This window comes from Suillus subaureus (assembly GCF_016647635.1).
Source record: "Suillus subaureus strain MN1 chromosome Unknown BJ212scaffold_19, whole genome shotgun sequence".
In the NCBI taxonomy this organism is placed as follows: domain Eukaryota; kingdom Fungi; phylum Basidiomycota; class Agaricomycetes; order Boletales; family Suillaceae; genus Suillus; species Suillus subaureus.
In genome coordinates, this window is record NW_024538575.1 from 96,897 (window position 1) to 118,744 (window position 21,848).

The window sequence follows — 21,848 nt, forward strand, 5'->3', positions numbered from 1 at the left end:
TTCACAGGATCTTACGCCATGTAAGTGTGAGATGGACTTTGGCGCTTCTGGGCCGCATAAAGCAAGGGTGTTCGACAGGGCTTGGTCAAAAGAAGAGAGGCACCGAAATTGAAGAAGTATCTTGTGAGTAAAGAAATCTTGTTTCGTTTTGACGAATCCGTCTAACGGGTTCATGTGAGAGCAATGGACTCTAGAGTCCACTGTGACCGCAGCATCGGGCCGTGTCTGATAGTCTCTCGAATACGGCCAGTTCCCTCTAGGTTTTTACTGAGGATGGAAGACGAGAGATTTCAGTCGTGCGGCGATATGACATTTTAATATTTATCATCATTATTCCGAAAGCCTCGCCATGAGGTGGACTTGAAACTTGAAGGTAGATGGGATGGGCCCTGGTATTTCAGGACCGAACAAGAAGGGTATCTGAGTCCGATCAGGAGTCCATCCTACGTGCAAATTCAAAGCATGGATGAATGGGACAGGGCACACTAGTAACTTGACGCTTCTGGGCCAGAAAACATACACTAGTTGCCACTTGAGAAGAGAACTCCAACTTGAAGTCAGCGGCGCCGGCTTTGTTTATCGGAATCCCAATGTGGTTGAATGCAAACAAAAGTGAGGAAAGTTTGTCCAGCACGTCCGTCACGCGTCACGCGTCATATTCCAGTCATAAGTAAGGTATTCTCTTTCCGTAGTGCCACGTCAAATGGCCATTATTCTGCTGTATTTGATTGGCACTCTTATCATAATGTCCTTGCAAATAAGTACAAACCGCCTGATACACATACCAATGACCTCTCAGCCAGAGTCTAACTTACAGAGTCCCTCGTTTTTTTCTTTTCGTCCTTGCTGTCATTGAGTTCGTATGGGATGCAGTCTTACGGAATATTGGTCTCCTAGGATGCAGAGCAGGGTGAGCGACTGGTACTCGGGTGGCTAAAAAAATCAAGTGAAAAGAGCTTAGGCCATAAATATTTCAAGTCTACGATCTATGCAGTAAGTGCTACGATTTCGGGTCTGGTGATTAAGATTGGAGATATTGGTGCTGAAAGTAATGTACAAGTGTCGACCAAACTCTCTTACAGCTCAAGCATAACTCTTTCTAGGAACCATTCTCTAAACTTAAGGTCGGATAGGACGACGGGAACCTTCACTTGCGATATCGAGATGTTTGTTTTGTCGCATTTGTGCCTGCGATACTCTCCAAATGTGCCTTTCTCCAAGAGACGAATGGTCGGCTTTCTTGCTCGGCCTTGCCAGAAAGCAGTGCGAAACTCATCGTTTGCCGCCATGAGGTCTTCGAAAGTTTGCTGCATCGCCATTCTTGCATCCTTTCCTGCAAACATCAATTAGCTCAGTCTAGCTTGGTCCCGTCGCGTGGTAAGCACGAACCTATTGCTCCCCCAATTTCTATCAAGTACCCATAAGTAATAGGTGTGTCTCGGTCGTCGCCTACAATGGTGAAATCTATGATTTGGCCGATACATCGATCGGCGGCAGAGACGATCGCATTCGTCAATTGCGACTCAGTGCACGTCGTTCCGAATGCCATCACAAATCCGCCTCTTCCAAAGTGAGTGAAATTAGTTAAGCTCTTAAAACCGATAATGCGGCAACTTACTCTCGCCTGTGAAGGTAACTGATAACAGGCAATCCGTCATCTGGGGCGAAGCCTTTAACAATGACGACATCTCCAAGGCGGTATCTCCACAAGCCATTGCGAGTCGTCAAGACGGGCTCATAATGCCCTCCAGGTGCAAGTTCCCACTGCGGCAGGGATGAGCAGACAAAGCTGTGATGCAATGGACAGTTCTTACAGTGGACAGTACACGCTCCGAAGGCTCGTTGGAACGTACGTCCAGAAACTCGGTGATCACATCCACAAACACGACCTTAAAGTCAGTCTTGGGGTCGCCTTCGTGGTATGTTATGGCGACACCACCCTCTGAGCTGCCATAACCAGGAGACTGGGTGGGGACAGAAGGTCCGAGTGCGTGATTAATCTGGTGTCGCTAACTGTCAGTTGCATAGTAAACTTTCCTCACTCGACATACCTTGGAACGGAGGCAGTAGCAGGACCTCCGGTGATCCCAACGAACTTCGTCAAGTAAGGCCACACGCGGACTGCTCAACCCTCGATGCCAGGAAGCCCGATTTCCCGAAGTTCAGCAGCACGAAGGGGATTTAGCTTAAACAGTTTCTGAGACCCTGTGAGCTGAGTGTAATGTAACAAAGCAAGAAAAATATGACCTCCAAAGGTGCTCGCAAATGGTCTAGATTTTCGACATCCGGGATGATACCCTTCTCGATGCAGTCGATGAGTAAAGGCCACTCATCCTCTACGTACTGCAAAAAAATTGACGAATACATTAGCAAAGAAGAAGCGGATGATGGTCACCCGACGGTCTGCCAGTGCAAACAGAGAATTCAGAACGAAGAACGCGCGATAGCTCTTAACCAATGAAATCGCGTATGGATCTGTTTGACCCGGCACTGAAAGTTGGCTGGAGATCAGCATGCGCGAGGGACAGTGACATAACGAGCTTACGCCATAAATCAAGCCTCTCGTTGTCACGCTCGGCGTCCCAGTTCATTGCCATTCGCAGGAATCCGATGCTCAACGAGCAAACTGTCACCTGCTTGGACTGACCGTCTTCGCCATCTATTTGTAAGATTTGCGAATACTTCAGAGACGCCGGTGATAAGGTAATCCCCTCTGACGGAGGAAGCGCCAGATATAGAGGATGGTGCAACAGGTAAGGGGGCGGGCGATATTTTGGGAATATCTTCGCTGGTTTTCCGGATGTCATGCTGGACATGGCGAGGAAGTAGGGCAGTCCTGGGGCGAACATGTTCTTGACGTCATTTTCCTTGCAAGGGGTCGCAAAAAACTTCGCTATGAACGGCCGGTAAGGTTCGTAGTTTGTGGTAGGGACGAATTCTCGGAAGCTGCGCAGGAATTCTAGATCGTCTTTCAGGTCGCCCTGCGCGATAGCCTTACGAAATTTGACCAACTCAGGAGCAGCCTGCGCAAACTGGGACTCATAATTCGGTCGTATAAACTCGAGCAAAGCTCGATCTACGCGATCCTTCAGCTGCTGAGATAGTTCAGCAGACAAGGAGTCCAGGAGATCTGTTTCAGGACGAGACATTGCTACGTGCTGATGTGGAGTTGGAATGCAATTTTATATAGTGGTCGACTTATAGCCTGTGGGATTACCCGCGACGCATCTCAAGCTGGCCGGAAACACGTTTGCCAAGGTGCTAACATCCTTCACGACCAGTCCGCCTGGCCGCTCGAAACTTTACATTTCGGTTCGTGGCCAGTCTAAGGATGATCCTGTGTGGCAAGTGATCATAGGTTTGAAGAAGATGACGAGATGTACCTAGGTATGTACACGTGAGGGTTTAGCCCTTGGCTCGCAAACCCAGATAATCATAACGAGGACACATACATGATAGCAGGCGCGCGCGATGATCGCGAATATCGGGCAATGAGCACTACGTTCGTATATGGTGAGCCTGGGAGGCCAACTGCACCAAATGTATATTGATATGATAATATACTCTAGGCATATTTGAAGCAGAAAGAGGATAGGTGAGTCCTTCTTCTTTATAGATGCCGTGCACTGTACATATGTGCTCAATGAGTAATCGAATTTGAAAGCTGCAACCGAACATACGGAGCTTTTACACGACCAGAACGTCATCATGCGGTATGCAAGAAAATGCGGTTATCCGAAATCGTTTCAGCTTCGGCCAGACTGTCTCAAGAGGGTGGCCGATGTATATGCTCTCCTCGTGCAAGTGGGGGTAGGAGCTTCAGCAATAGAAAGCGCAGGATACCACATCTACACACGGCGATCTTATGGACATTGAAAGATAGCTCAAGAGAACACAAACCGTTCCTTCTGAATAATTTTTTTGAAGTTACGATTGTTGATGTTAGCCAGATCTAAGGACAATATCTGTGGAACATGACGCCTTGGAAAGTCTGGCTATGAAAATAATACAATGTCTCCACACAATTTTATTGTCATAATGAGACTCGAGTCAGACCTTGAAAGAAAGAAGGCAGCACTAGACGTTTCTTCAGCTTGAAACCATTGATGAATGATCATGCATATGGTTTGTGATCAAGGACCATTGAAATTTGTAAACCAACGACAACAAAGGAGTTGTTATGTAAAACCTTCCTCGAGTTATCCTCGTAGATCAGACCCAACGCGCGTCGACGATCATCTCAGCGCTAACAACGACAAACTAACGAATGAATTGCAGATGACGATGCATACCACAGACCAGTCATCAAACACAAGCTCGTGGCACTCCATCCGTCCCTGGACGCCTCATCTCATCCTCTCAGTCCGTGAAATCACATCTGTATCAGCGACTTTTATTCTCTCTTCAACGCTCTCTCCACAGTCTGAATCTGCCTTGAACGCAGATAACGAATCCTCGATACCCGTAACCACGAACGCGAATGCAGACCCAGACGCCAGCCCGGACATAGAAACAGAACTAGAACTAGACGGGGAACTAGGAGGAGAAACAGAAGGGGATACAGTAGGAGATACCGCACGAGGAATCATCTCCGAAGCACTCTCAACAGGCCTCTCAGTATCTGTCAACGGTTCCCCGTGGCAGCGCGTCCTCATACGCCTCCTCGAGCCCGTAGACGAGGCTGTTATCATCATATACGGGCTCATGCCTGGAAGGCAGTATGATATCGATCTGGGACTTGTACAGGATGGATTGGCAAGTTCTATTAGGAGACAGGTCGTCACTGAAGGTGTGCGTTTTGATCTGATTGATGATGGTATGGGGACTTATTAGTTTGTGTGTAGAAGCGGAAGGTGCGATTGAGAATGGAAGATTGGACGAAGGGACAAGTACTAGTTTTCTCCTCCCACCATCATCCTCATCCTCATCCTCTTCCGCATCATCATCATCCCTAAGCCTATCAATGTCAACCGCAACAACCGACTCAACCCCCCTCACCCACCCTCAACCGCGCTCCACATCCCGTTCCACAACACCCACCCAAGAAGACCGTCTCCCCAAACTACAAACTACCCTCACGTCCCTCCAAACGCACATCTCCGAGCTAACCACCACCCTCAAATCCACGCGCAGAGACAGCCAAAAAGCAGACGCAGTGCTCAAAAACGAGATCGAAGCTCTGAATCGTGCTTCTGAAAAAGCGAGTGCTGCTGAGAGTAAGGCGAGGCAGCGCATCAGGGCGCTTGAGGATGCTATGAGGAGGGCTAATGAGGGGAGAGAGGATGTTGAGAGGGAAAGAAGTGAACTTGAAGACTCTAGTCCTTCCTTGAGGAAACAAGTGCGCGAGAAGGAGGAGGAATGTGAAGTTCTCAAAAAGGAGGCCTCTAAAGTGCGCAGGGAACGCGAGGCGAAGGAGGAAGTGAGGAGAAAACGTATGGAGGGTGTTAAGAATGAGATCGGGAGCGTCGAGCATAGGTTGGAGAGGCTTTCTGCGAGGCAGGAGAAGTTGGACGGGATGGTGTTGATTGATCTAGAGAAGACGCTTAGGGAGGTTGAGAAGGAGATACAGGAGGCTGAAGCGGAGGCTGACGCGGCTGGGGCGTATAATGCGACTATTGGGAGATCAATGCAGATGCAACCACCTGTGTCGCCTCCTCAATATCGGAGATATCAACCACGGACACCGGCATATCGAATCGGGGATGGCGCGCCTCCTGGACTTGGACTTGCTAATCCGTATGCGAGCTGTCACGCGTCCAGCTCTGGGTTTTCGCATTCTACAAGTCCATCACTGTCGCATCCGAATATATCGATATTATCACATTCGACCAGTTCTACAGTCTCGCATGGTGGTATGCTCCCTACTAGTTCTGCGTCTGGGTCTTCAACACTGTCGAGTAAGGCACCGCCTTTTGAACCAGCGCGCGGGTTTAGGTCTTCGTTTCCGCCGTTGAAACCTTCGTCTGGTATTGCGCCGATTCAGAGGCCTGTTGGGACGTTTTCGAGGGGTGGCGGGTGATGAAAACATTGGTGTGGTATTCGTTGTAGCTTTGGGAAAGTCAAATATGTGCTTGGTGTTGGACGGGTCCAAACCTCAGTTTGTCCGGGAGTGCGAGGGTCAATATTTCATTATACTACATAATTACAAGTCATCCATACTCATCCGCCACGGCGGTTTCTACTGGTACAAGTAAAAACGGAATGGATATAACATCATGTTTGTTATTCAGAATCTTACGAGACTGTTGATCATAGCAGGCACACGGTGAACATATCGGCCCAGCCTCATTCCTGAGCCAAGCAGCCTCGGTGAGAGTCCAGTGCTGTACAGCGCGGACAACACCTGGCGAACAGTGGAATGATGGGGGTACGCCCTACATCATTGCATTTGGGGATCTGAGTCGGGTTCAGGACACGGGACTATCATGATACTAGATAGTACTGCCCTACGTAGAGTATCACTCTCAATGGACCAAAAAATGGATACAAAAAAAACACCTGGCAATGCATAGAAAAGTTGAATTTGGGTAACTTGCGTCCAGACTACAGAAGGGTGTCTTGTGAAAAACATGGAGCACTCGGACCGTCTACAATAGATAGATAACTTCATGAATCATACTCGTAAGTACGGTGGGGAGAACGCTCACCTACTTTCACAAAAGATGATAGCATCGGACACGGCACCCAATAGCCAGAGGAAACTTATGAAATGACAGACAGCAGTAACATTTACTTCCTGCAGAATCCTCTCAGATCTGAGCACTAAAGTGGGTGTCTGGGAGTCCAGTATGATCAACATACGTTCGCGTATATATAAAATGTGCACATTCAAAGCGGGCAACAAGGCTTGCGGACCAGCTGACAGCTGTAAGATCAACATATAGATTTCCCCCTTTTTACTCCTCCGGGTCCCCCTCCCCCTATTAGAGAGAGATGAGGCTAGGCCAGGCGAAACGCCGAGTGACGACCACAACAGAGATTGATGATGCTAATGCAGCAACAACTGCGAGGACAATCCCAGAAGAGAAACGCATTGTGAGCGAGATGTATTATGGGATCAAAAATACCTGAAGCGTAGGAGGAAGACACCTTTCTTTCATATGCTGAACAATGTCCTTCATGGTTATGGGTATGCATTTTAAGAAGGACCTGTCCACCGTTGGTCCACCAGAATCTCCTTAATAGCCTCGCGTTAAGCGAATGTTAAATTCTTTCTTCTTGCGTAGTTTGTGCCTTCCGAACAGATAATATCTCCAATGCCAGCAGACTGCCACGAAAGGTCTGCTGGCATCTCCAAGCTTATCTATTGTATAATTGAAACAGCTCAGAAAGAAAAAACTCACGGCAAAGATTGTAACAAGCCGTAAAATTGAGCTCATTCTGACTGTGACCTCCTCCGAATCGTACCTGATATCGTTTGCTTCTATCCCAGGTCAACAGGGGTGGAAAATGATGAGAAGCGCATCGACCCATGCTTGCTACATTATTGACAACATACATTGTTTCGAGCTCCACCTTATCCTCGCGGAAGGCGCAAAGAAGTATATGTAGATTGCTTCGAAATCTGTTCTCGAGCGGCTGGCCAGAAACTTGGATCGTGTTCTCGAAAGACTGAAGAGAGGAGACTCAGAGCAGGGAGAGGGGCCGCCGATGTTGTGAAGGAGTTGAGGACTGTAACCAGCAACAAGCTTGAGAGCTTTTATCAATTATTATTTGTCCCCTGATATCACGGTGGTTGTGCTAGTGTCCTGGAACCAGAGGAAGAAGTGGGGAAGTGCAGGTTGGGAGGTAAAAAGTATAAAAGCCGGGAGACCAGAATATACCTCTCGACCACTATGATCGATGCTGGAGATAAATGAATGTTATGTTGATCCGTGAGTTTTGTGGGCCAAATGATCGTATCCAACACTCCAATGAAAGTCTGATCCGTGAATTTGGTAGCCCGAATGATCGCATCCAACACTCCAATGAAAGACTATTTTGACTAGAAGAAAGATTAGATCACGAGACTAGTAAGGGTGTTAGAAATACAAAGCACGGTGACCTCAGTCAAGGTGTCCTTTCCGATGAAAGACCTAATATCCCCAGCAATTCAACTCCCATTCTCCATCTTAGCAAGCTGGTCCACAAGCTGATCCATCACATCCGTCTTAACCTCGCTAACTTCAGCACGAACAGGCACAAGCGTCGCCGCAGGATCAAAACCCGGTGCAACACGCCTGAGTGCCTCCTTTCTCCGCCATTCATGCTCGTCCTCTCTCGCACGAAGATATGCCTCTCTCCTCGCCGTATGCGCCGCGAGTGTCGTGCGCCGAGAAGACTCGACTGTGAGTACGTGCGGTTCTAGTGTGTATGGATAGACAAACTGCGAGCTTGTCAGTGAGTGAGATTGTTTGAGAGTTGGAAGTATATACATATGGAGTAACGCTATCAGGAAGAGGATGGATGTCTGGTGGTAGATGTACCTGCGAGCAAGTCAGTGTAGTCGATGAGGAGGACGTGCTTCGTACAGCTGGAGGTACTCGAAGACCTGGTGACTTTATGAGCGGAACGTGCGCTGCTGCTGCGTATTGTGATTCAGCTGCTTTAAATAAAATATCAGCCTTTTAGAAAATAAACATAGAACTTGCTCACTTTGGTCTAACATATGGAGGTGGTTTAAGAGAAATATTGAGAAACACCGTTTTTAGTCTGACATATCCAAATCAGGACACTCATATACTGACATTTTATTTTTTAAAGTTGACGCAGCGAGGAATCAGGATGGACGTGAAAGTTTACACTGTCAACGGCGCAGTAGCGGGTTCATCGTCGTCCATTCCAGATTGGCTTATCAGAAAACGAGCAGCGAAAGGAAAAGGAAAGCGGGTCTCAAAAGAGCATGTCCAAGGCGCTATCGAGCTCATCCAAGGATTCGAATTTCCCGAGGCCAGCAACAGAATAAAAACAACAAGAGACGGTCATCATGCCATAGCTACTGGCACTTATAAACCTCAAACGAGAGTTTGGGATCTGGACGATCTCAATCTAAAATTCGAGAGACACTCAGATGCAGAGAACGTCGATTTCATCGTCAGTCTCATATTCCTCATCCTCATGTAAGCTCACGACGACTTGGGTTCAAGATTTTATCAGATGATTGGACAAAGATTATGCACTTGCAGAATGATCGTACTATTGAGCTGCACACTCAGGGAGGATTTCATTATAGGACTCGCATACCGCGCTTCGGTCGGTCGCTGGCATATCACTTTCCATCATGCACCGCGCTCTTCTCAGCTTCAGGAAACGAGATATATCGACTCAACCTCGAACAAGGACGTTTTCTCAGTCCCCTAGTTCTTCAAGGCGACAACATCCAAGGCGTAAACTGTATTGACATCAACTCCGCGCATAACCTCCTCACATTCGGCGTCGATGGGAACGGGACAGTCCAATTCTGGGATCTTCGTTCTAGATCATCTGTCGGTGTGCTTCAGGTACCGACCAATCGACTGCTAAGCCACACAGTGCGGAGTACCATGCCAGGTGTCGATGACACCGACGCACTCAGTATAGGCATTACAGCCCTCGCTTCCCGATCAGACGGCCTATCGTACGCTGTAGGAACATCTACAGGACATACCCTCTTGTACGATATCCGATCCACCCGGCCCTTTGCACTAAAAGACCAAGGCTACGGCCTCCCAATACGCAATCTTACATGGATAGAAGGCGGTCGACTTGCGGGGGACGGTATGGTATTGAGCGCAGATAAAAAAGTTGTCAAGATATGGGATCGTAATTCCGTGAGCCCGTCTTACTTACTCGTGATAGTACTAACGCTGATGACGACACTGACACCGACGCACGACAGCCCTCATCCAACTTCGTATCCATAACACCTGCAAACGACCTCAACCATATTCACCACGTCCCAGGCAGCGGCCTCTTCCTAACCGCAAACGAAGGGATCCAAATGGGCACATATTACATCCCTGCACTTGGTCCTGCACCACGCTGGGCTAGTTTTCTGGAAAATGTTACAGAGGAGATGGAAGATTCTACGACAAGGAACGCGTATGAGGATTTCAAGTTTGTAGAGAGGAGCGAGCTGAAGACGTGCGTTGTCTTTTGTGTTATTTCTTTTCTTTGCTACTATATTCCCTCTTGATCTCGTGCTGCATTCCCCATTCACCCCAATATCTACCTCACCCAAAACTCACAACTCACGCACCCTCCCACAGACTCGGCCTCGACCACTTGATAGGAACCCCCGCTCTCAAACCCTACATGCATGGCTACTTCCTCTCCCTCCACCTCTATGACACCGCACGCGTCATCGCTAACCCCTTCGCATATGCTGAGCATCGTGAGAAACTCGTCAAGGAGCGGATGGAGAAGATGGCCGAGACGAGGATACGTACCAAGAAGGGTACTGGGGTTGGAGGCGAAGAAGTCAAGGTTAACAAAGCATTGGCGGAGAGGATTGAGAGGGGGCTTGAGAAGGAAAGAAGGAAAGAGGAGAGGAGGAGGAGGGGTGTGAAGGGTGGGGAGGATGAAGAAGCTATGGACGTTGATGTTAATGCCGATGCTGACAAGGCAGAACAAACTCCAACCGAACTCGAAAAACCAACCCTCCTCAACGACCCTCGCTTCCAAGATTTATTCCTGAACCCTGAATTCGCAGTGGACGAGACGACGAGGGAGTATGCGCTTTTGCATCCTTCAGCTTCGGGTTCTAAGCAGAAGGTAAGAGGGAAGACTGCTGTCGAGGAAGAGGAAGAGGAGAGTGAGAGGGCTTCGTCTAGTGGGATTAGTGAGGATGAGAGTGAGAGCGAAGGTGGTGAGGGGGGCGATAGTGATGATAGTAGTGATGCTGGTGGTGAGTTTTCGGTTTCGTTTCCATCCATCTTCTTTCCGACGCCCATCATTTGTATCCTCACACCCACCGTCCTGTACTCATAACGCATACTCACATAACTCCCCAGAACTCAACAAATTCGACCCGCGCGCGCGTCCAGGCCAAAAGAACGAACGCGCACACCAAGCATACACGCGTACGCGCCAATACAACAGACAGTCCAACGCCAACGTCAATTTCGTTCCTCTGGTCCCACACACTGAAACTAGTACGAGCGCGAGCGCAAGAAAGACGATTGATAAGACTGCTACGTTTGGACAGCGACGGAATGCACCTGCACGTGGTTCCTCCCACACTACGACACCCCGCGACGCAGCGAATGGAGGTAAAGGAGGGTTCGAGATGAGCTGGATCCCTTCTTCCACAAAAGATTTTTCAAGAGATCGGGGGAGCAGAAAAGACGGAAATGTGAGGAAGGGTGTGGAGGTGTTTGGAGCTGGTATGGAGCGTGGGGGTGGGGATGGGGAGAGGACGGTTATGTTGAGTGAGAGTGAACGGACGGGAAGGAGCCAGCGGAGGAAGGGCATGAGAAGTGGGAGTAAGAATGTGTTTAGGCGGTTAGGATAGCATTTTGACTTGTGATTTTTGACTCGAGATGTTACCTCCTTGTCCACCAGAAATCACACATCTTCACATCACGCGCGTCAACGGGTACAAAAAACGCCGGTGCGGACTGGTATCTCTATGTGGTGATGACAAAGCGACGATGCCATAGTTATTGGCAATGCGATATGGGATATGTGTACTATGTATGAGTACCGAGGCGTCCGACACGACAGGCATTCAAACAATCCTAGGCATCGTCTGCGGGATAACGATGATACTGTTGTTATGGTGCCAATAAAGAAAACAAAGAGTCTTTTTTCTAGTATGTCTTTTTCTTCTCGTCTACCGAGAGACCACCTGTGTTGGCGTCAGTCGCGAACGAATGAGGTGGGAAGGGGTGAGAGTGACGTACCGGGTCCCATGTTCACGAGAAGGATGAGGCCTCCGACGATAGCTGTGATTGATTAGTGTGTCAATGCTGTGTGATTGCAAGAAATAGTGGCTTACAGAGCGTCTGGAAGAAATCGTACCTAGAAAAGCGCATCAGCACAATGCCCCAAAATAGAACTCATACACATACTTGAGAAAATCACGTTGAGGGTGAGCACTATGCACGCTCCACCAGTTATTCGCGAAGACGTTGAAGACACTGAGTAAGATGACGAGGAAGATCGCGGACCATTTTGCTTTGAAGCCGATAGCTACCATCGTGCATGCTGCGAGACCGAAGACGGACATGAATACACGGCCTATGCCCCATTCTCCTTGAAAAATGAAGCCGAGGAAGAGGAAGATGAGGAGGACGCGGCCCGCCAGGAGAAAGCTACAATGGTGGGTGAATAAATGGGTGAGTTGCGGTGGGGAAGAATACGCACTATTTCTTGCGGTCTGTTTCACTCATAGACGGGATACCGGCAAAGCTTTTCTTTTCGTTGACCATGGTTTCGCTAAACACCATGATGAGACCGCCTATGACGCTCAAGTTGCGAAGGAAGAAGGTGAGGTCAAACATAAGGCCATATCCGAAGCCTTGAATAATGACTACGCTGAGGAGACCGATGACTGCGTATTCTGTGTACCTTTTCATGAGGACGGCTGAGGAAGCGACAAGCATTGTCTAGGACGAATGAATTAAATCCGGGAATTGCGGGACTTAGAATGAGGGCTTACGATGACGTTGAGCAGTAGGAAAAGGTGGGAGATTCCCTTGTAGAAATGTCTATGTCTGTAACCAATGAAATTTAAACAAACGTCTTCCTGCTATGAATGGTTGTAACTGACGTTTGGAGGTACCAAAGCTGGTCATTCCACTGTGTCATAATCCTCAAAGCATCCTCAAAGAACGTGACTATGATCAAGAACCGGCCGATGGTAGGTAGATGAGGTCTCAAAGGCTGAGAATATATCTCAATTGTGTCTTCGACCTGTTTAGCAACTGCTCGAATCCTCTCAAGAGGATGGTCTGGGTTAGCTGCTCTGTAACCTGTAGAAGGGCGTGTGTTTGCGAATCCATGAGGGTCTGGACTGTGATAGCTTGTTGAAGCTGGACGAATGTTGATACGGGAGGTCATGGTGAACGACGGAGTCAAGCTTTGACAGCATTCAACTTGTAACACCGACGTGGCGATTCACGTCTCGTGGGAATTTAATTGCCCGAAAGCCGATTAAGCTTTTTTGCATTATAGGGGGGAACCGAGAATTCACATCTTCGTCGTTGAAACTCGTGCACGTTACGTTGGCCATCGTCAACGTTGGGACCACGCGCATTTTTTTGGACCAGCATGAACAAATTACGCGTAGACCCGGTGCGAAATGAATACCTCTAGTACGTCGTTCGCATAGCCCTCAGAGTCGCTACTGACCATATAAAAAAAGTTCAGTGTTAAACGTGCCAACAACCGCTTCCGCAAACGAAATACGAGAACGTTACAGAGCATTATCCGTAATCTTTCACCCCGACAAGCAGCGCGAGGAACGGACAAAAGACACTACAGCTGTGGAATTCCTTGAAATTCAAAAAGCTTACGAGGGTGAGAGTCTTTAGTCCAGTTCCAATGCAATATGTGAAAACGTTTTAAAGTTCTGTCGGACCCCTTTCTTCGGTGAGTTCGTGTTGTCACACACCGTTCTTTACATGCGGTCTCATTTTAATAGGGAAGTATATGATTTTCTGGGTAAGCACATCCGCATTCCACCCTCAGGGCATGCTTCACACAAACATGTATTTCACTAGGTGAAGGTGCTTTAAAAAACCCGTGGCCAACAGAGCTGCGGTCTCAGAGTGTTGAACAAGTGCGGCATTTTCGCCCGCTATGCAGTTGACTCACTCCTCTTGACAGATACGTGCGCATCTTCGACGTTGGAGGATCGATCGTAGTCAAGAAAATTTTGATCACCTCATTCGGCCAAGAGGCACGGTGACGTGTGGAATTGACGCATCGACGTTATTCGCACGCGGTGATGACTTAGATTATGATTCGAGAGGCATCCTCGCCCGCTTCCGTGGAGTGTGGGTCTCTCATTTTGCTATTCGTCACTCTATTACGGTGGGCTCCATACCTTTTCGTGCCCACCCGATTTGACGTTCATGTCCGCTTCAATTTGTGCAGAAAGTGTTGAATGAAAAGACTTACCTTAAATTCACGAGTTACCTGGGACTAGGCCCTCGAAATGACTTGCTGAGTAGAAATAACCTCATGGGCACGATACGCCATCAATTCTCTCCTAGGCTCGCTTTGGAGGTACGTCTTATTATTAGATCAGATTCATTACTCAAGGAATGATCGTCGTCTGAAAAGGCCACAGCACATTTCTTAGACCCTCACCTCGTTGTCGCAAAAGCGAGCTACGAAGACAACGACAATACCCTAAATTGCCGTGTGCATTTCATTCCTGCGTTCTGGAACCTTCTCCCTCCGGCTAGTACCGTTTCCTTCAGTCGTCGGCTCTTCCGACATGCTTCAACGGTGGGCTCTGTGGCGTGGACATTCTCACCATTGTCCATGGGAAGCTTTGAATTTGATATACACTCCCCTCAGCCTTTTGACTTCTCGTCTCCTGAAAATTACGTTCACCATACGGACCGTATGAACGCCGACTTCACAAATAACCCTGGCTCCGTCAGTGGTTTTGGGGTTGGACTGCGGGCTTGGTCGTGTGGATTTCAGCTATCTGGCCTCAACTCGTGTATCAAGACCGAGTGGTCTATCTGGTTTTTCGAACTATCACTGAGGTTCAAGGCAGGCCTAGAGATTGGGTTTCGGCAATTGGCCTATCTGGTCACCGCAACATGGACTAACACGAATGCTGCTATATCAACTAGCTTTGGTGTTAGCACCAAGGGATTAATCATGCGCTTTGAGTGCGTCATTTTGTTCTCAAATATCCCATGACTCACGCGTTTATATCAGGTTGGAGTATCTCCATCAGAAATGGATATTGCCAATAACTTTGTCGACCGTAAGAAATCAAACATTGGAGTTCTTTTCGGCTGTTTTGCCTTCAACAGTTCTTCTCCTCGGATATCACTTTGTTTTGAAGCCTCGTAGGCAGTTACAACGGACATTGTCAGTCTTATCTCCAACTTCCTTCGACCGTCAGATTAACATTTTCGTCTTGTTAATTACAAAGATATTTCCGCAAGGCTGAGCGCCTTCTTAAAGAGGAAAACTCGCAGCTAAAGAGGCGGATTGATGACACCGTGGGGTTGTTGAGCGAAACTGCCAAACGCCACATGCAGACGGAGAGGTCCAGAGGAGGTACGACACCCCCAGATATCCGGGCACGTGGTTCTCACGTCGCGTCAAGGTCTTGTCATCCTGAGTGCGACATACGGGCCCGAAATGAACGCCAAGAACCTTACGATAGACGTAACTGTGCCTGTACAAGCCTTGGTGCACAACAGTCAGGTTCATGTCCCCGGTCATCGCACAAAGGTAGTCACGCTCATATCTTCTCCTCGAGCTTTGGTTCATGTGGTGTATCGCAGGCCGGTATTCAAGGGTTCTATGACCCCGCCCCTGCATCGCCAAAATCACTTCACGTGCGTTATCTTTTCCGTGATCGACACCACTACGCAGAGATTCCCGACTATGTCCCGGTCGTGTTGCCTTTACCAGGTGTGTCCATTGCACTCGTCTGGGCGTTTTCATGCCTGACGATGTTTTTTTCTTGTCAAGATCATCTCGTGAATTAAACAGCTACCGTCACCCCCAGTCTGTTACAAACCTACTGTCGCTCCCACTCAGTATCTTACATTCTTATACCCATATCTAATGTTAGTGTGGATGACTATCAATTTGAAATACGACCCCCATCAAATGCGTATCAACCTTTTACTACAACAGCCAACCGGGAGAGAGCGAAATTGAGAACAACCTAGGCGCGGACTCATGCCGAGTTATCACATCCAACGGGATGGACGTGCCGTATCCAGTATACTCCACAAAAACAAGCCTACGGGTCCAGGTGTCCATAGGGGTGTCCTCACCGCGCTTGTGCTCCTTAGCTTATAGTTGTATCATTGTTTGTGACGATCCAAGTTCCCGGGCTGCAGGCTGTAACAACTCAAACTCGAATGGAGAAATCCGCTGGGCATGAGCGAATTGATGAACGTGCTGCACCTGGCCCCCTTAACTCACCTTCGCTCATTGATATATAACGAAATCATTCCGCTTGCCTGACAGCACGCACATTTCCGCAACATAATGCGGGGAGCTTGGCCTGTCGCGGAATTCAATATTTTAAGCGCCGATCTGTTGGTGCTCCTTCCACGCAGTTCAAACTGACACTACGTGTAACAAACGATGGATTGGGTCTGGCTCACCTCCCCTGCAATATACTTGTGGTGCCAGCGTTACTGCGTTGCTGAGGGCCAAACCTTCGCGGTACAAGTACACAACGAGCTACCCTATATTCCCTTGGAATCGACACATCCATTTGTGTTCATACTCGATGATCATTTGCCAAGCCGGGGTTGCAATGTGCCCGGGGTGTTTGTCCGCACGGAATCAGCCGTGTCCAGAATAAGCTTACCCTGCAGACTTTCCCAAGCAACCGTTCAATTTTCGGGTGATCTTCACGCTCAGCGCCTCGGTTTCAGTTTCTGGTTGCCTTGTGTTCATTTTGATTCGACCCTTTGGTACAATTCATTAACCGCTCGCAAGTTCCCTTGTTTGCCAAACTTTGTTCATCATAATTTGACGGAAACAGTGGAAATCGGCATTCGACACGCCTGAAAGGTTCTGTGCCGCTGTTGAGACGCACATATCCTATAGACGCCTGCCACCACACCATGACAACTGGTGGAGCGTGTCGGCCATTGCCATCTGAAAACCTTTTTTTCTCTGCCTTCTAAGTTCTGGAACCTCATTAGCACGTATTGTGAAAATGCGATCAATTATAGCTTCGAAGGTGGGAAGTGTTCTTCACCGACAATGTCCACCGAATAACGTAGACCCCCTGCTGACAGCACGAAAAGGGAAATTTGGCCTCAACGCAATGGGCGTACACGTTAAAACTGTATGTTGACAAAAAGCCCGCCGATCATCCTCGTCAGTCCCTACTAGAGATACGATTCTAGATTGAGCTGACCAGCGCAATTGAACGTGGCCGGGCCAACATTCAGCATGACGAAGTGATCTTGTCATACGATTGAAATTAGGCTTTATCCGAGTTCCTCCTAGAGTCAGCATGGAGCTGCGCTCACGTTTAAATTCAAACAACCGCCCGTTGGCCCCTAGTGATACGAGATCCATGGACGGTGATCACTTGCATGGCTTTTGAATTAGGCTTTTCAAATGCGCTCCGGCGATATTGCTTGGCAATGGTAAGTCTTTCGCATCAAAAGTTTTGCTATGTCAGATATCGGGCCAATGATCATAGCATACCGTCATGATGAGCACTGTATTGTTCAGTTGCTCCAGTTCCTGAAATCAAACCTTGTTAGGATTTTGCAACGTTAACGCGAGACTAGTCCTAATTGACCAATCCCAAGCCCCTCTGGCGAATGTGCACCCTTGCGCCATCAATAAGCTATGCACAATGAATCAAGGATCTTTCAAATGTCACTTACATCATGGGGCGTGTTTTGATGTAAATTCCTGTAAACTAGCTACCGTGACTGCTACGTTAGTATGTTAGTACTCTAGTATCCGCGCATAAAGGTTTTGCAAGGCCCCGTCTGCAGCGGTCGTTGTCAGCCACAATCAGGATAAATATGATGAATTAATTCAACCCTGTAGTCAACCTGCTGTGCTATGCTTCTGTGTTCACTGGCAACTTGGTCGGTCGCACCGGAATTACTATATTGGGAGTTGTACGACTTGTAATCTTTATACCCACGTTCTTCGCACTTTATGGTGCGTTATCATTATGGATTTGGCTAGTGGAGTAGCTAGCGGCGTCCTGCGGTCCCCACGTCTCGGAAATACTCTCAAGTCGAATCTGATGAGTCCGATCACAGGGCGCTTTTCAAAATCCAGCATGTGGGTTAACTCAATTCAAACTTAGAATAATTTTAATTTTATCCGCGGTTCACAGTTCCCTTACGAATCCAGGAATATATAATAACTTGTGCTGTGAAGTTCCGTTGATCCTAAAGCCCACTTAGTGTTTCCCCTTGATATCCTCATTCTGAAGATATGCAGCAACCTTCCCTCCAAAATGTCCGCATACGCTCGACAAGGGATGCGCTTCACATCTTTCATGCTGTTGCGAGGAATGCGCTCCCACTTACAACACGGCGATTGGACGCTGAGGAACGAAGGGCTATCGCCCCCGGAAATGTATATGTTTGGGAGGAACGCAGTGCAAATTCTGAGGCCACAGGCCTCGGCATGGAACGATGGTTCGTCCACTTGTGGCTGGGGTGTCTAAGCATAATTATTCAATATTATTTAAATTGCTAGGACGGATGGCATGGGCTGGGGACCAAGTAGAGTCCGCGATGTAAGTAGATGTCAATTATGAAATTCCCCTCGGACTTATATTTTCCAAAGGAATTTCTGTTCTATCAGCAGAAAGAATGTGATGTGAATGATGATCCAGGTAGCTCCGGCACTCCATGGGCCCAGATGATTAGGTAGGTCATGTCAATCATGTGGGCGCCCAAAGTCCATGCGCCGTGGAATGACAATTTTACCTGTTTCACAGCATGTACCCTTCTTCGCGAGCACGTGCTACGGGGGACTCTGAGCGCTTGATCAAGCAAACTTATAGCGTGCGTGTCTCATTACCTGATGATCGCACGCGAGGTATCACTAGGAAGTGGCACTTAAGTACGTTTCTTGGCTATCTCCGCCGCCTCGGAAGTCTAATCATCCTTCGCATCAGCTGCCTACTTCAGTCAACAGAAGCTTGATCGGCTCAACACTATCGATAATATACCAGGGGTCGGTGATGTCCCGGTTCCAGACGGGTGGTTCCGAAGTGCTCGTAGAGATGCTAAGACGAGACGAGACGATGACCTACCAAAATCTGCGCTTGCAAAGCAACTCCCACAGTTTCCCATGGAGGGCGTACTACCCAAGATCAATCCGGTTCAATCCGGGTTTCAGTCATCATTCCACGCTTCAAATTCCAATCCTTCGCCGTTTACACATTTTCCCACTTCAAGAAATTCCTCCCAACTTGATCTGCTGGAGATAGAGGCGACAAGCGGGCGTAAAACCGCCTATTCCTTTCCTTCTTCCACAGAAGGATCGTCTAGGCATTACTCTTCCAACATCCGTCAGACGACTTATTCGGCTCCAAATGTGGTTCCTACTCAGATGCAATCACAATTTCGTGATGCGCCGTTCCAGAGTCGCTCGGCATGTCCATCTCCCCCCTCATCGTCATCCTCAGGACCTGCTACCCCAAGTCCACGCATCAGTCCTTCCCATCTCTCGGAACAGCTTGTGCCCCTCGAATACCTGCAAGGGCTTGCATATCCGAGGCGTGAACCGATTGATGAGCAATTTCTTCAGCGTTTTTCAACTCAGGTCTCACCAGGTTTTGTCTCAAAGGGAGGAGACCGAAATCATCCCCCTTCAAAGGGACATTCTGCTTTGCGCTCCGAATCGACAGGGTGCTCGTATACCTAATGATTTATTGAGGTCGATCTAATCTCGAGACATTCTGCGATTTCCTCTTCTACTTATTTTAATGTACCTCATCTCCCAGGTGTGGGCAGCCCAATTCTTTGTCAATTACACCTGGACTTTACATATATAATCCTCACGCATACCTCGTTAAACTTACATATTGTTACTTGTGTTTATATACTTGATGCCAAACGCACAGGCACCTTATTTTCTGAAAAGGGGGAGCTTGTATTGTATCCTAAGTGTTGTCCGTTGAGCTTGTACTGGTTGGCTGGTAAGCCTCGGATTCATATGCAGATAACACTTTGTACCGCACAGTAACCGCGGAAATTTGTGCACCTCCCAATTTGTCGAACACCGTCGTCATGCTAATACAAAGCTGCAGTGAACTGGTGGTTGTGGTGTTGGTTGTTTATTATTTTTAACTGTGAATCCCAATTGATCCGAGACGTATCATCGAACGCGAGTACGATCAGCGGAGGAATCCAGGCCGTGAGACGCTTTCCGCCCTGAAGGGTCATTGTTGCTGAGCTGGGATAGGGGTTTCGCTGATCATGTTGGCAGCAGTTGGCGGGGAGCGTTACCGAGATATCCCCTGATATCCCCGCCTGCAAAAAATTTACATGTTCCTCTCACGTAGGATGTACTTCGACAATTAATACCAAGCCTAGGTACGTACCATGGACACAATGTGTAGGCTGACCCCGGGGACATATTCGCATCTATCCGTATACAACAACATCTTCCTCTTTTAATTGTCCCATTCGTGATACTTCTGCCCGTTTGCGGTTCCGTAAAATGATAAACATTACCTGAAATGTGATGGCATGTAGACCGTATCTAGTGTAGTGGCACTTGTGAATTGTTTTGGTGCGTCAGACTAGGTGTCCAGATGTGACGGCAGACATTTCCGACTCAAAGTGGGCTAGCACACTGCAGTAGTGCTGGCACGGTCTGTTCAGGGGCGTTCTTCTGGTCATTCCGCGGAAATGTCATATGTATGCAACCGCCCTGCTGATGCTTAATCGCCGTCCCGGACCGAACTAAGGGATCTATTCGTTGTTTGAACAGGTAATACTGCTCAGTTGGAGCGTATTAACGGAAAATGGGAGTATTGAAGTTAGTCCTGAAATAGAAGATGTGCTTTGGGTAAGTCCTACCCCCGACGAATCAGCGCGGCTCACTTTGTCCCCTCGTGCAAAAGGGATAACTGGTGGGTTTGCATGACAGGTACTACTAGGTGATAGTGATGAGCGAGGTAGTAAAATTTCTTGAAAGGATCCTTGACACAGTACATGCGCTTCCACACACCTGCGTTTAGCCATACTACTGGCAATCTGACCGGGAGCCTTCGAACGCAGGGACATTGTAAATCTTTTGAGAGGGGTTATCGCCAATGGCCATTTTAGATATGTCACCAAACTTGGAACAGATTTTGTACACGGTGTTCGATTGTTCCTGATAAAGAACACTGAAGGGTCGGGGAAGCAGGCATAGATAATAGTTCTCGGAAATATCAATCAGGTAACATCACGAATTGGATGCCTGGAAAATAGGGAGTGTACATGACGACAATGTTGCTGCAACTTCCTCTGTGTAAGGTGTATTGTTGGAAAAGACTACTTGCTTCCAACACCAGAAGAAAAAGAGGGTGTTCTGTACGGCAATGAACCCTGCGGTCCAAAACGGCCCCGCGGAAGCAGCTCATAGGAGGGAGGCTTCCAATCCGACAACTTCGGGATTGTCGTGTGATCTTGAATCAAAGAAGACCGGCGAAATGAGAACGAGTTGATTGACACAGTATGCCATCTAGGTATACAGTGGCATCATGGAGTGGATAGTCTTCTCCACCAATTAGCGTCCCCCGATCAGCAAGGCTCCTCCTGCCACTATTCACCGTGACGTGAGGCTTTCCCCAGCACTGAAGCATAAAGCAAACGTAAAGCCATGAACCTTGCAATATATCACGCTTTAAGCTTTATGTAAGTGAGTAATTATATCCTATGATGGTCTGAGTTTGGAAGATTGGGGCCCGACGAGGCTGCAATGCGCTGCATGACACCAGCAGTATGACACCATTAGCAGTGGGGGAGATCCAATCGGATGATCCTGAGCAGTGCAATCGATAGCCCTGCTGTGCATGTCGGATATCGATTCAGCAGTGCCTGCACGCGAGCGTTGAACGTTCAGCGTTCAAGCCCTGCAGCGAGCGATGTTGGTTTCGGTAAGCTTTCAGTACCATATGATGACGCTTGCACATACCGCAAAACCCTTCAGGTCAACCCTGAGCGGCGTTTTACAAACATATGCTCGCA

General features: G+C 48.2%; 8 protein-coding genes across 8 annotated transcripts; 5 read left to right on the forward strand and 3 right to left on the reverse strand.

Annotated features, from left to right (window-relative positions):
- Positions 1 to 1,076: 1,076 nt before the first annotated feature.
- Positions 1,077 to 3,149, reverse strand: BJ212DRAFT_1481566 (GH3 auxin-responsive promoter-domain-containing protein; the record flags this gene model as incomplete). The annotated part of the gene is made up of 9 exons (XM_041340279.1): positions 1,077 to 1,333; positions 1,390 to 1,562; positions 1,619 to 1,764; positions 1,815 to 2,000; positions 2,052 to 2,095; positions 2,131 to 2,197; positions 2,248 to 2,343; positions 2,396 to 2,490; positions 2,546 to 3,149. The coding sequence occupies 9 exons, from the start codon at positions 3,147 to 3,149 to the stop codon at positions 1,077 to 1,079; spliced, it is 1,668 nt and encodes a 555-aa protein (XP_041192166.1).
- Positions 3,150 to 4,163: 1,014 nt separating this feature from the next.
- BJ212DRAFT_1577597 (uncharacterized protein) lies at positions 4,164 to 6,267 on the forward strand. The gene is made up of 2 exons (XM_041342197.1): positions 4,164 to 4,789; positions 4,845 to 6,267. The coding sequence occupies exons 1-2, from the start codon at positions 4,279 to 4,281 to the stop codon at positions 6,017 to 6,019; spliced, it is 1,686 nt and encodes a 561-aa protein (XP_041192167.1). The 5' UTR covers positions 4,164 to 4,278; the 3' UTR covers positions 6,020 to 6,267.
- A 1,825-nt stretch (positions 6,268 to 8,092) lies between these two features.
- On the reverse strand, positions 8,093 to 8,647 carry BJ212DRAFT_1481568 (uncharacterized protein; the record flags this gene model as incomplete). The annotated part of the gene is made up of 4 exons (XM_041340280.1): positions 8,093 to 8,365; positions 8,415 to 8,465; positions 8,511 to 8,581; positions 8,635 to 8,647. 4 exons carry the CDS (start codon positions 8,645 to 8,647, stop codon positions 8,093 to 8,095), a joined length of 408 nt encoding a protein of 135 aa, XP_041192168.1.
- A 116-nt stretch (positions 8,648 to 8,763) lies between these two features.
- Positions 8,764 to 11,470, forward strand: BJ212DRAFT_1481569 (WD40-repeat-containing domain protein; the record flags this gene model as incomplete). The annotated part of the gene is made up of 5 exons (XM_041340281.1): positions 8,764 to 9,072; positions 9,126 to 9,788; positions 9,857 to 10,101; positions 10,227 to 10,864; positions 10,971 to 11,470. 5 exons carry the CDS (start codon positions 8,764 to 8,766, stop codon positions 11,468 to 11,470), a joined length of 2,355 nt encoding a protein of 784 aa, XP_041192169.1.
- A 298-nt stretch (positions 11,471 to 11,768) lies between these two features.
- On the reverse strand, positions 11,769 to 13,020 carry BJ212DRAFT_1273504 (SURF4 family-domain-containing protein; the record flags this gene model as incomplete). Its single annotated transcript, XM_041331094.1, has 7 exons — positions 11,769 to 11,806; positions 11,862 to 11,903; positions 11,957 to 11,979; positions 12,030 to 12,272; positions 12,325 to 12,566; positions 12,620 to 12,674; positions 12,731 to 13,020. The coding sequence occupies 7 exons, from the start codon at positions 13,018 to 13,020 to the stop codon at positions 11,769 to 11,771; spliced, it is 933 nt and encodes a 310-aa protein (XP_041192170.1).
- A 114-nt stretch (positions 13,021 to 13,134) lies between these two features.
- BJ212DRAFT_1359008 (uncharacterized protein) lies at positions 13,135 to 16,119 on the forward strand. The gene is made up of 13 exons (XM_041335835.1): positions 13,135 to 13,274; positions 13,325 to 13,479; positions 13,530 to 13,551; positions 13,604 to 13,623; positions 13,683 to 13,741; positions 13,789 to 13,995; positions 14,059 to 14,190; positions 14,248 to 14,810; positions 14,860 to 15,015; positions 15,080 to 15,207; positions 15,257 to 15,384; positions 15,438 to 15,567; positions 15,628 to 16,119. Exons 1-13 carry the CDS (start codon positions 13,231 to 13,233, stop codon positions 15,642 to 15,644), a joined length of 1,761 nt encoding a protein of 586 aa, XP_041192171.1. The 5' UTR covers positions 13,135 to 13,230; the 3' UTR covers positions 15,645 to 16,119.
- Positions 16,120 to 18,090: 1,971 nt separating this feature from the next.
- On the forward strand, positions 18,091 to 18,885 carry BJ212DRAFT_1220127 (Gti1/Pac2 family-domain-containing protein; the record flags this gene model as incomplete). The annotated part of the gene is made up of 5 exons (XM_041329365.1): positions 18,091 to 18,296; positions 18,358 to 18,397; positions 18,448 to 18,530; positions 18,602 to 18,726; positions 18,782 to 18,885. Coding segments are annotated over 5 exons (558 nt in total), but the record flags the coding sequence as incomplete, so codon positions are not given.
- On the forward strand, positions 18,716 to 19,751 carry BJ212DRAFT_251666 (uncharacterized protein). The gene has a single exon (XM_041342746.1). It carries the CDS (start codon positions 18,958 to 18,960, stop codon positions 19,531 to 19,533), a length of 576 nt encoding a protein of 191 aa, XP_041192173.1. The 5' UTR covers positions 18,716 to 18,957; the 3' UTR covers positions 19,534 to 19,751.
- Positions 19,752 to 21,848: the final 2,097 nt, after the last annotated feature.